Source organism: Haliaeetus leucocephalus, unplaced genomic scaffold (assembly GCF_000737465.1).
Source record: "Haliaeetus leucocephalus isolate CR32 unplaced genomic scaffold, Haliaeetus_leucocephalus-4.0 Scaffold110, whole genome shotgun sequence".
Classification (NCBI taxonomy): Eukaryota; Metazoa; Chordata; class Aves; order Accipitriformes; family Accipitridae; genus Haliaeetus; species Haliaeetus leucocephalus.
The window spans coordinates 422,890-433,539 of NW_010972546.1; the positions used below are offsets into that span (position 1 = coordinate 422,890).

Here is a 10,650-nt window from a genome sequence, read left to right on the forward strand (position 1 = left end):
CCACCCACGCGGGGTGCTGCGGGGCTTCGGGTTCAGAGCCGCGGGGAGGAGAAGTGTGAGGTGTGCGGGTGGAGGTGGCTGTTGAGGGGAGAGAAGGAGTTGTTGGGGGGCATGCCGCCACTGCAGTTTGGGGTTGGTTTTTTTTTGGGGGGGGGGGGTTAATCCTTGGCTCTGTCGGCAGCTGCACACAGGACCCCCTGGCCTTGCTTAATCTTTAACAAGATGATGGGTTTTTGCAGGAGGGACTTTTTAAAGGGGCTGGAACTGGACGTGTGAAATGGCCGCGAAGGTGTTTGAAAGCATTGGGAAGCTTGGCCTGGGGTTGGCTGTCGCAGGTGGAGTTGTCAATTCTGCTCTTTACAACGGTGAGTGGGAGAAGCTGAGCGCTTCCAGTTCACTTTGTATCTTTTTTTTTATGTCAGCATCTTGGCTGATGCGTGCTTTTATTGCTAATGGCATTGGGGGAGAATAGACGTGAAATCTTGCTGGGCTATTTTATACCTTGTGTGTTGCGCAAGCAAGAGGATTGCAAGGGCCTTTCTCTAGAAAGCTGTCCGTTAGCTGCTGCCCTTGTGAGCAGGCTGGGGACCAGGAATATGGCTGCATCTTCTCTTTTGCTTTGTTGCTCCCAGCAATCTAATTAATTTCACTGGTCTGTAGCAAAAGGTCTTAACTAACCCTGATAGACCGTTGCCATGGAGGTTTTGGTGGTGTGCAGGAACAACAGGCGGCAATAGGGAAACTGCGCTTGACATGCTGTTTTCTTCTCTAGTTGATGCGGGTCACAGAGCTGTCATCTTTGACCGGTTCCGTGGGGTCCAGGACACAGTGGTAGGAGAAGGTACCCACTTCCTCATCCCCTGGGTACAGAAACCCATCATTTTCGACTGCCGCTCTCGCCCCCGTAACATTCCTGTGATCACTGGCAGCAAAGGTGAGTGTTTGGACCCAGCAACCATAAAAGAACCAGATGCTCTGATGGGGTTTTTTTGGTTTTTTTTATTCTTCTGGACATGGAGATCCCACATGTCCCGAGTCCAGTTTGGCACAGTCAGGAATGGTTTGATCTTGTCTTTTTAGTTACAGAACAGATTAAAGGACCGTTCCTTCCATCCTGTAAGTCATCCCTTTAAACATAACGAATCTGTCTTTACAGTAGGGCATGTAATTCCCTGCATTGCAAACAAATAGAAGCTTAAATCTTATCTGTAAGGAGGATTTGGATCCCAAGGTGGAAGGGATAGTAAAAATAACTTGTCTTTGCTGGCAAAAAGAATTCTGAATGTTTATTCTTTCTCATTTATTTGCCGTGCAGAGGACAGCTTCAGGATGTCTCTGGTCCCTGTGGTTTGCCATTAAACTGGTGACTGTCTTCCTACAGATCTACAGAATGTGAACATCACATTGCGTATCCTGTTTAGACCAGTGACTGCCCAGTTACCACGGATTTTCACCAGTATTGGAGAGGACTACGATGAACGTGTCCTGCCCTCAATCACAACCGAAATCCTCAAGTCTGTTGTGGTAAGGACAGCGTGACAGCTGCTGGGTTTTTCCTCTTTTTAGCAGTGAGATGTGCTGGAGCATGGAATATGTCATGTTCCAGAATAAGGCTTCTCTTTACAGCCCCAAGGCTCTCCTGGGCCATCCAGAAAAGCTAATTGTAGCTATGCTAATTGTCTGTTTCTTAGTCATTATGACTGCTTGGCCTGACTTGATTCACGTTGGATGATCTCTAGAGAGAAAGAGGTTTCTTCATTACCTGCTCTCAGCTCTTAGCTCTGCTCTTCAGGCTGGGAGTCTCAGGCAAGAGACTGGGATTTTCACTTCTCATGTAATCTTAGATTTCAGCTTACTGAAGACCTCTGGTTTTGGAAGCATCCCCAGGGGACTGCTAAACAATTACTAAACAACTTTAGCCCAGCTTATGAGCTCTTATGTTATGTGCTCAACCAGACAATCTCCCTTCCAGCTTGCACTTAAATTCCCAGTCATTCAGTCTTTCTCTTACTTTAAATGCCTGGGCAGCTCAGTGTTTGCTAGTTTTGGGAGAAGAATTGGATTAACTCTGGGGCTCATGGGTGCAAAGACAGGCTGGGTGTGGAGAATCTATCACTTCTGGGAGCTTTCTTCTCACTGTTGTCCATCCTGATTTCAGGCTCGCTTTGATGCTGGAGAATTAATCACTCAGAGAGAGCTGGTCTCGAGGCAAGTGAGTGAAGACCTCACGGAGAGAGCAGCAACCTTCGGGCTCATTCTGGATGACGTGTCCTTGGTAAGAGTTCTCTATTTTCAGTTTTTCTTTCTGGGGTGTGCCCAAACACGAACAGTGGAGAAGAGACTCAGTGGATGGCCAGAGAAGGGTGGGCTGGAAGTTTGGATGTGTGGACTATGTTTGTCTGTTTGCAGTTGCACGGTATGTAGTAGTTACTGCTCGAGTCAGTACCTCTGGTTTTGTTGCTGGCCTTCTGTGACCTTTAGCAAGCCCTTGAAGGCTCTGCTGCGCTGGCTGATTGACAGACTTCACTGTTGTGGGGCTTTTGTAGTTAAAATGAAGAGCAAATGCTTGTGTGGGTGATGGATCGGGCTGCATATTGCTTTAGAGAAGGCAACTGTTCCACAAGCACCCTGAGACACAGGGAGAAAGTGCTAGGCATGAGGAGGTAGTGAAAATATCCACTTTTGATAGCATCTTTTTTCTACAAAGTATTAGGTTTTCTCCTGGCTGTGTTTTCTTCTAATACTATTCAAGGAGGGAGCTCTCCTTCCTCCCCCTACTATCTCCCTATAACCTTTGTAAATTAAATGTGTTGTAATCTGGCTTATATGTGCACCTCTCCCTCTCTCTTCTGGGACTTCCCTGGAAAGCCTGCTTAGAGGAAAGGGACATTTAGAAAATTTTTGCAGGAAGGTGATTTTGTTTCCGGTGCTTTCTCCTGAGCACACTAATGAAGGAAATTCACCTTTCCCCTGTCCCATCTCAGGAGCCAGCAGCTGTCCAAACAGCCCAGGCTGAGCACACCAGTGCGTATGGGAGCGTGAAGGGTGTAGGATGGCTTGGCAGACAGCAGGCTTCACTGCCTTGGAGGGGAGCGCTGAGCGAGCAGGCTCCCTCTGCCAGGTGCTCAAGCAGGCGGTGGTGGCAGGGGAGCGTGGTGTGTCTCTGAAGGTACTGGTGTTACTGGTCTGATGGACTGGAGCTGTGCTTGTGGCGTCTCCCTTGAGAGTTCAAAACTGGATGCAGAGGCCCGGTTGTCCCAGTTTCTGTTCTTTTAGGGATACTGGCTTTCCATTTCCACTCAGTTTCACTGATACGGGCAGGCTGCCTCCTCCCTGAGAGCTGTGTGGGTCACAGCAGTGCTGCTGTAAACTGTCAGCATTGTGGACTTTGCTTGATTTGTGCCCTGCAGACCCATCTGACCTTTGGCAAGGAGTTCACAGAGGCGGTGGAAATGAAGCAAGTGGCCCAGCAAGAAGCAGAGAGAGCCAGATTCATTGTGGAAAAGGTACCTTGTCCTTCTGAGAAACTTCGAAACGGTTCCTGGTATCTCCTTCCCACTCTAGCTCGCAGTGAACATCTCGCTCAGCTGTCCAGGAGACTGGGCAGATTGAGTGACGCAGTCACTTAGGGTCATAATGCTGATACGGTTCTCGGCTCTGGCACATGACTGTTGGATAGATAAAGCCTAAGGTTGGTTTTGCTGGGTTTTGGGGTCCTTTTTTCTTCTATTACCACATCACGGTCTTACTGGAGTGCTGAACAGAAATGTCTGCATGGACGAGGGAGGACATGGAACTCAGGAGGAAGTGCCATTTAGAAATGGGGTTCGAGGTTGAGCTTTGCAACCCAAGTGATCCTGCTGTTTGTGAATTTTGAGAGGGTGGCCGAAGCTTTCCATGATGTTTGACATCATGGGCACGGGGGCCTGTGTCCTAGGAGTGTTACTGGCTGCATGCAAGACCACGTAATCTCTGATCAACCCAGGATCTCAGGGAGCATCCACAGAAACAGTTTCATGTTAAAGTACCCTAGTACAGCTGAGAACGCATGCCTGCTGAGACTGCAAGAACCTGCAACTACACCCAGAATTAATCCAGTGGATGCAGTAAGATGCATGTAATCAGCCAGGATGATTAAACAGTAGAAGTGTTTATCTGACTTGGTTTTGACTCCACCGAAGTTCTCGAATCTTTCATAGACAATTTTCCACCAGGAATGCCCTTAGGTGGGTTAATGTTTCACGAGGTTAAGACTGATAAAACAATTGCAAGATGATTTTTCAACCTTTTTTCCACAGTAGGCAGAAAAACGGTTTAACAGAATGTAGCTTTAAAATAAAATCACCTATCTTAGCTCCCCTACTGGGGAAAAGAATAGTAGGGTGGTGAAGTGGGAATTTAAATTCTAAACAAGGCAATAGCATCTTCCTTCTCTTTTGCTCATTTTCTCTGTTCTCTTCTCATCTGTTTACTTTCAGGCTGAGCAGCAGAAGAAAGCAGCTGTCATCTCTGCTGAAGGAGACTCAAAAGCAGCCGAGCTGATTGCTAACTCGCTGGCCACCGCAGGTGATGGCTTGATTGAGCTGCGCAAGCTGGAGGCAGCTGAAGACATTGCATACCAGCTCTCGCGGTCCCGCAACATCACCTATCTGCCCTCTGGACAGTCTGTGCTCCTCCAGCTGCCGCAGTGAACCTGGCTCTGCAGCCATAGCTAGCCTGGTCACCTCCACCTACCAGATCAGCCCTTTCCAAAAGAATCTTTGCAATTTCCTCATTGGTAAAAGCAGAGGAAATTAAAATTCAACCCATTTTGAATTCTTAATCAAATAAAACTGAACGCTCTTGACAACAAACCTGCATTCCTCCCATGTACGGTCAGAGCAGTGGCTCCACTGACCATTAAGCTAGGTTTGAGAATTGCCCCTTTCCAGGCAGTTTGAGCAATAGGAGCAGAGTTTACATCTGTTCACTCCTGGGATGAACAAGTAGCCCAGGTGACTCCCTGACCACATGAGTACTGTATCAATCAGGTTTCACAGCGATGCTTCAGTGCCTTTAGGCTGGCTGAGCCAGGGTTGTTCCAGACTTGCAGGTCCTGGACTATGAAACAGGGACGCTTGGGGCTCGCTCTTTGGTCAAGCCAGTCTTTTTTAGCTGGAGGCACAGGTCGAGTGGATTGTGGCTGGGGGTGAGAATAGCAGAGATTCACTTCATGTAGTAGATAGATTTCAAGCATGGAAGGAGAAGATACTTCCTCTGCAGGAAATACTTCTCATGTACATGCCAGCAATGGGACATCTCCACTTCTCCCCCCGCCGCCACACACTGGTCTGCTGCCGCTTGCCCTGTTGTGCGGCGTTGTTGGTTCTTTCACCAAGGTCAGTAAAAGTGGCGGTTGGCCTATTGCAGATGGCATGTGGGACAAAGAGGGGATGACGGTGCTCCGTGGCTCAGGCAGTCAGAGGTGGGCAGAATTCTCTGTTACATCAATGCTCTTTTTATTTAGGGAACCTGAATTGTGAGGAGGATGTGATGGGTTTGAGATTGTATAACCAGACTTCAATAAATGTCACGGTCCCAAGTGTAGTAGTGTGGGGTTGTTTTTGGGGGTTTTTTTTTTGATAGCTCAGAAGAATGAAGGTTGGGTCAGTGGAGCAAGACACCTCATGCTTGTGCTAGATTATTTGGATAAAAGTCACTTAGCACAGGCAAATAGGCCTTGCTCCTGATGACTTAAAGCTTGAAACATGATTCTTAGGCTGAATTCCTGCAACAAGGTAAGGCTTAGAGTATCTTGAGGTTATCGCAAGAGTTTTTAACTGCTTTCCCTGTGCAGTTCAGGCTGTTTACTACACATACCTACATTTTCCAGGGTGCTCTTTTGATGCAACACTGTGCTATTGGAAAGAAAACGGGGGTGTATTGTGCCAGATACAGCCTACAGTGAGCCACAAACCTGTCAGCAGCTGTCAGAAGGCATGGTACTATCCTGGCACACCATTGCCCCCATCCTGCAAATAGGGTGCTTGTACAGTCTGTTATCCCTCGGCAATGTAGTCCTAGGTGGCTGTCATCGCTACCTTGAGGATGTTGAACCCTCAGGAAAGCTTCTGTGAATGGTGGGCTCAATTTGTCATCGTACAGCCACTTGGAGTTGTTGCCCTTGTCTCTGGCGAAATGGAAAGGCTTGCCTGCTTTTTCTGCTGGGCAGGGTACACTCTTGCAGTGATGAGGTGCCTGAGCTTGCAAAATATTTTAAGCAGCTGAGCAGTCAGGTCTGTAACTCCCAAATAACTTCCAGACATCTTCCACCTCCAGTGCTCTTGTTCTTTATTCTTCTGGTTTACCGCTTCAGACACTTCTAAGGAAGCTTCCACTTTTCTCCCAAGGCTCCTTTTAAAGCCCCCTTAGCGTTTCCTGCATTTCTGTCCATTAGTTTCATGACCAGGTGTTGGGCTCAAAACAGTGTGTATGAAATCCCTTCTCAGCTTCTGTGGCTCTGCATTACCTCTGCCTCCAGTTCTGCATTTTTGGTGGAGTATGGAGTGTTTCCTGCTGCTTTTGCTGTTAGCCTCCCTGGAGGAGGTGTGTGAGGCTCTAATGGTGGCCCCTGGGTCTGATTAATCATCATTTCCTTTGCTTTTGGGTGTAATTCTTTTTACAAATGTTCCCTGGCTGTTAACTGCTCCTTTACCCTTGCTCTGCCTCACTTAATGCCTAAAGCTGCCATGAACTCATCAGACTTCAAAGCTGTTCTTGAACCTGTAGCTGTCTTGATGTGTGCTAGCTGAACCCCTTGTTTATACTGTGTTTATAGCTGCTCTTCAGCCTTGTAAACCATGTGGACCATCCAACCATCTGGCTCCAGATGGGAATGGTGACCCTAAAATCAGGATGTGGTTTTGTGTGGGCTGCACAGGGATACTGGGTGAGGAAACAGCCTTCTGCTTGCTGGATGGATGTTGCTCTGAGAGCTACGCAGCAGCGAGCGAGCGCTGCCTGGCATCCTCTGCCAAACTTCTCAGGTGCTGGGAGACTCCTTAATGTAAAAACAAAACAGAGTTGAGAATGTGTAGTCAAGGATTGGCCTGCCTGGCATTCCTGGCCAAGGGTGGACTGAATGAAGAGAGTCGAAGGCTGAACTCCCTTCCCTCACAGTGTTCGGGAGGTGTCAGCAGGGTGTGAGCACTTGCTCTCAGTGCTCTACTTGTCGGGGCAACAGAAAGAACTTTGGGCTTGGGTAATGTGAAGGCAGGCCGCCCTCGCTGCTCAAACAAACAAGGCATCCCCACCCTTTCTGGCATTTCTAACCTTACTCCTCTTAATAATCCAGTAACAAAAACTTGCTCGTGAAAGTGGAGCACAGCCTGGGGTGGCGAAACAAGAGAGAGGGTCAAGGCATGTGGCTTTGTACTGAGGGCAGAGAAAGGAGTTTTGTTGTGCACATTCTGATCTGCCCTCCCAGCAAGCCTGCGTAAACCACTTGATCAGCCAGGCATCCTGCAACTGTCACCTGCTGCTCTGCTGGCCTAAGAGGGGCTGGCTCGCAGCTGCAGGACAGAGCTATTGCAAAGGCTGCCTGCTCTTTGCAATTCTCATGCATACAAAGGTGTTGGAGATGCTCCAGAAACAGCAGATCTCTCCCCTTCGCCTCATCCTTAGAGAGAGCAAGAGAGGGGCTGTCTTGTGACCATACCTGCAGGAGCAACCACTGTCTGTGACATAGTACTCTGTGACCACCATGTGCCATGTCTTTTTGGGTAAGACACTTCAGCTCAAGGTAAGCTGTGATCGCAGGTGGGAGGCAGCCAGGTGATGCCACTTGAAGGGAGGTGGAGAAACTTCAGGTTTGTTTCTGTGAACAGAAAAGCCAGTGGGCGCGTGGTCTGGCTGTCATGCCTGGATTCCCACTGTCTGAAATGCATGGCACAAGTCTGACTGACTGAAGAATTTCCTGCATTGGGCAATTATACCAGTTCTCTGTTGTGTGGCTTTTCTGCTGCTTATTAGGGATTGCAGCCATGCTAAAAGTTTTGCTTGGGGGGGGGAATACTTTGTGTGGTCAATTTTTTCTTCATTTTTGCCACCTATTTGCACAAAACACTTTGAATTTAGTATATTCCATGACTTTTAATCCCCCTGTTGAAATTGGTTTTCTCTGGAGGAAGGACAGCATGATTGCATAAAGCCAGTGCTTCCCCAGCAAGGTTGGATGTGTTACTGGGCTGGAGAAAGCACTCGTTTCCTTAAGCAACCCAGCTAAAATGGCCCAAAAATTTACTTGGAGAAAGGCTCTGCCTGGATGTTGGCTAGCTGGAATTAAATGCCCTTCTGTCAGGCTCTCCCCAGAGCTGACTCACACCAGCATCACACAGGGTACTCCTGGATCTTTCCATTTTTCCAACAAATCGTTACATTTAACACCAGAGTCTTGGGGCCAGGGGTGCTTTGCGGATGAGTGACGGAGGCTGTAGCTTTGCTGCTAACCATGACAGACCGCGTTAGCCAGGAAGGACGCTTGCGAAGAGGTCACCTTTTTCAGAAGGCAAGATGAATGCAAACTGAGGAGCGGCAGAGGCCGGCAGCCAGGCTGCTCTCCCACCAGATGGCAGCAGCAATTCTGATCTCTGCACAGGAAAGGGTAGCGGGGACCAAAGGGTGTCCCTCAGCCTCCCGTGGGGACAGGTGAGCCGGGAGGTCACCCTGCCCTGGGCAGAGGACGCAAGGAGTAGATGTGGACAAGGGCAAACACAATAGCACAGTCTCCCGGTGAGGAAGAAAAAGCACAAGCTGGCAAGAGAGCTGTCTGACAGGCAGTACCACTCAGGCAGGCAGGTACAAGGGTTTAGTCCCTGTGCCAGGCTGTCCTGGTAAACCTCTCATGCCCACTTCACTCTGCTGAGCATCTCCAGCTCCAGGTTTTAACTCCTGTAGCCTAAGGTATAACACTGAAATGTGCAAATGCCTGTCTCCCTTTCTAACCCTGGTCCCGGGGTGGCTTGGCTTTGCAGCATGTCTCCTTGCCAGGGAGCATTCCTCCTTTCCCTTTCCCACCCACCCAAGGCCGTCCCTAGTTTGTTACTAATTCAGGGTGGGCAGGAACAACAGAAATGTCTAGGCATGACTTCAGAGGTGCAAGTTGCTTTAGCTTGACATTAGAAAACAGCACTGAGTCTTTGGGTTCAGAACGTTAGTATGATGAATTCATACTGGAGGGCCTAGTATTGGTAAAAGCTTAGCAGTCTTTTCATCAGAAGCCCTGTAGTTTTGTGGCCCCAGAGCAATTAGAGTAATGGCAGCACAGACTTGTCACTTGTATTTCTCTGAATACAGCCCAAAAACTAAACTACAGGGACCGAGTTTTGGGCAAAGGTCTGCTAGAATCAGGCAACATGAGACCTGCTGGGGTGACTAAAGGGGCCTTTATGAGGGGGACTGCAGCCCTCTGCTACCAGAACACACCTCCCTCTTGAGACCAAACAGCAGCAGCTGGTTGCCACCTTCACACATCAGAGCCTTACAAGCCAAGGTGAAATCTCCCTGCCCACTGCTCTGCCTTGCCTGCAAACCTCCAGAGAGGTTTGGGTTTGTTTTGTTTTTTCCTGGAAGACTCTGCCTTGTTTCTTGTTCCTTTCATGCTAGTGGAAGAGCTCAGCTCTGCACCACCCGCAGCAGCTGGGCCAGGCCGCTAGCAACATTCAGACCAGCCAAACAAGCTTTTGTTCATGATAAACAAACAGGAAACTGCCTGATTTCCTCTGTGTGTTCACCCTCTCTCTCTTGCGCGTGCTTTCTCCCTATTTAATAGATAACCAGCCTACCTGACTTGTGGAGACCGTAAGCAACCACATGGACAGGCACTCTGGAGCACTTGTAATTTGCAGTATGGCTGTTGCATTGAAATGGGCATCTGCTCCCTGATAGCTGCTGATGCGCCAGTGCTGAAGCCTCTCCAGGTAAGGCAGCTCCCCAAGTTTGTGATAATTTGTACCCTGCAGCAAGCTGGCAGCATGTCTGAAGTGGTTAGAGCAAGGGATAGGGAGGAGTTTCCTTATTACTTCCTTTGTGCTGTTTATATCCAAGTGGATCTAGCAGAAAATGCCTCTGTCCTGAAACACAGAGGATGTGGCGGGGTGTGCGGGGGGAGAAAGCACTTGTGGAAGGGGGTAGGAAATAATGTCCCAAGTCAGGACATTATTTGGAGCTTAGCTGGGCTGGGAGATTGCGAGCATTCTCAGGGACAAATCTGGTTTAATTATTCCTTGCCTGGCACTAGGCAACCCTGGGGGCTGAGATATTTCTCATATGCTTATTTTCCATCAGCAGAACTGAGCTGACTTCAGTCCAGCAAGTCCTGACTTACATTAGTGTAACTCTGAGGGGTAGGTCAGGTTTACTTAGGGGTGACTCGGTGCTTTGTGCTTTGGTTTTCTACTTGATGAAGCAGGACAGGACTCCCACAGGTAGAGAAGTATCAGGGTGAGTGACAGGGGACATAAAGTGTGCTCTAGCTGGGGGATGCAGAACAAACTTCCAGAGAAAGTAAAGCATCTGATGTCTTTGGAAAAAATATGGTGGATACTTCTTTTAACCACATGCTCATGCACAGCCATGCCTGGTTCACTCCCCCCCCCCCCCCCCCCCACGAAC

The 10,650-nt window shown here is 48.8% G+C and overlaps 2 protein-coding genes across 2 annotated transcripts in view; both read left to right on the forward strand.

Moving 5' to 3' along the window:
• PHB (prohibitin) overlaps nucleotides 1-4,853 on the forward strand; it is a 5,180-nt gene extending 327 nt beyond the window's left edge. Inside the window, exons 2-7 of the mRNA XM_010585477.1 lie at nucleotides 240-365; nucleotides 773-934; nucleotides 1,382-1,524; nucleotides 2,159-2,275; nucleotides 3,411-3,506; nucleotides 4,479-4,853. Coding sequence (XP_010583779.1) covers nucleotides 278-365; nucleotides 773-934; nucleotides 1,382-1,524; nucleotides 2,159-2,275; nucleotides 3,411-3,506; nucleotides 4,479-4,691 — 819 coding nt within the window. The 5' untranslated portion in view covers nucleotides 240-277 and the 3' untranslated portion in view covers nucleotides 4,692-4,853. The remainder of the gene's footprint in view (nucleotides 1-239; nucleotides 366-772; nucleotides 935-1,381; nucleotides 1,525-2,158; nucleotides 2,276-3,410; nucleotides 3,507-4,478) is intronic.
• A 5,002-nt stretch (nucleotides 4,854-9,855) lies between these two features.
• ZNF652 (zinc finger protein 652) overlaps nucleotides 9,856-10,650 on the forward strand; it is a 31,927-nt gene continuing 31,132 nt past the window's right edge. The window contains exon 1 of the mRNA XM_010585478.1: nucleotides 9,856-9,956. The gene's annotated coding sequence lies outside the window, so the exon portion shown is untranslated. The remainder of the gene's footprint in view (nucleotides 9,957-10,650) is intronic.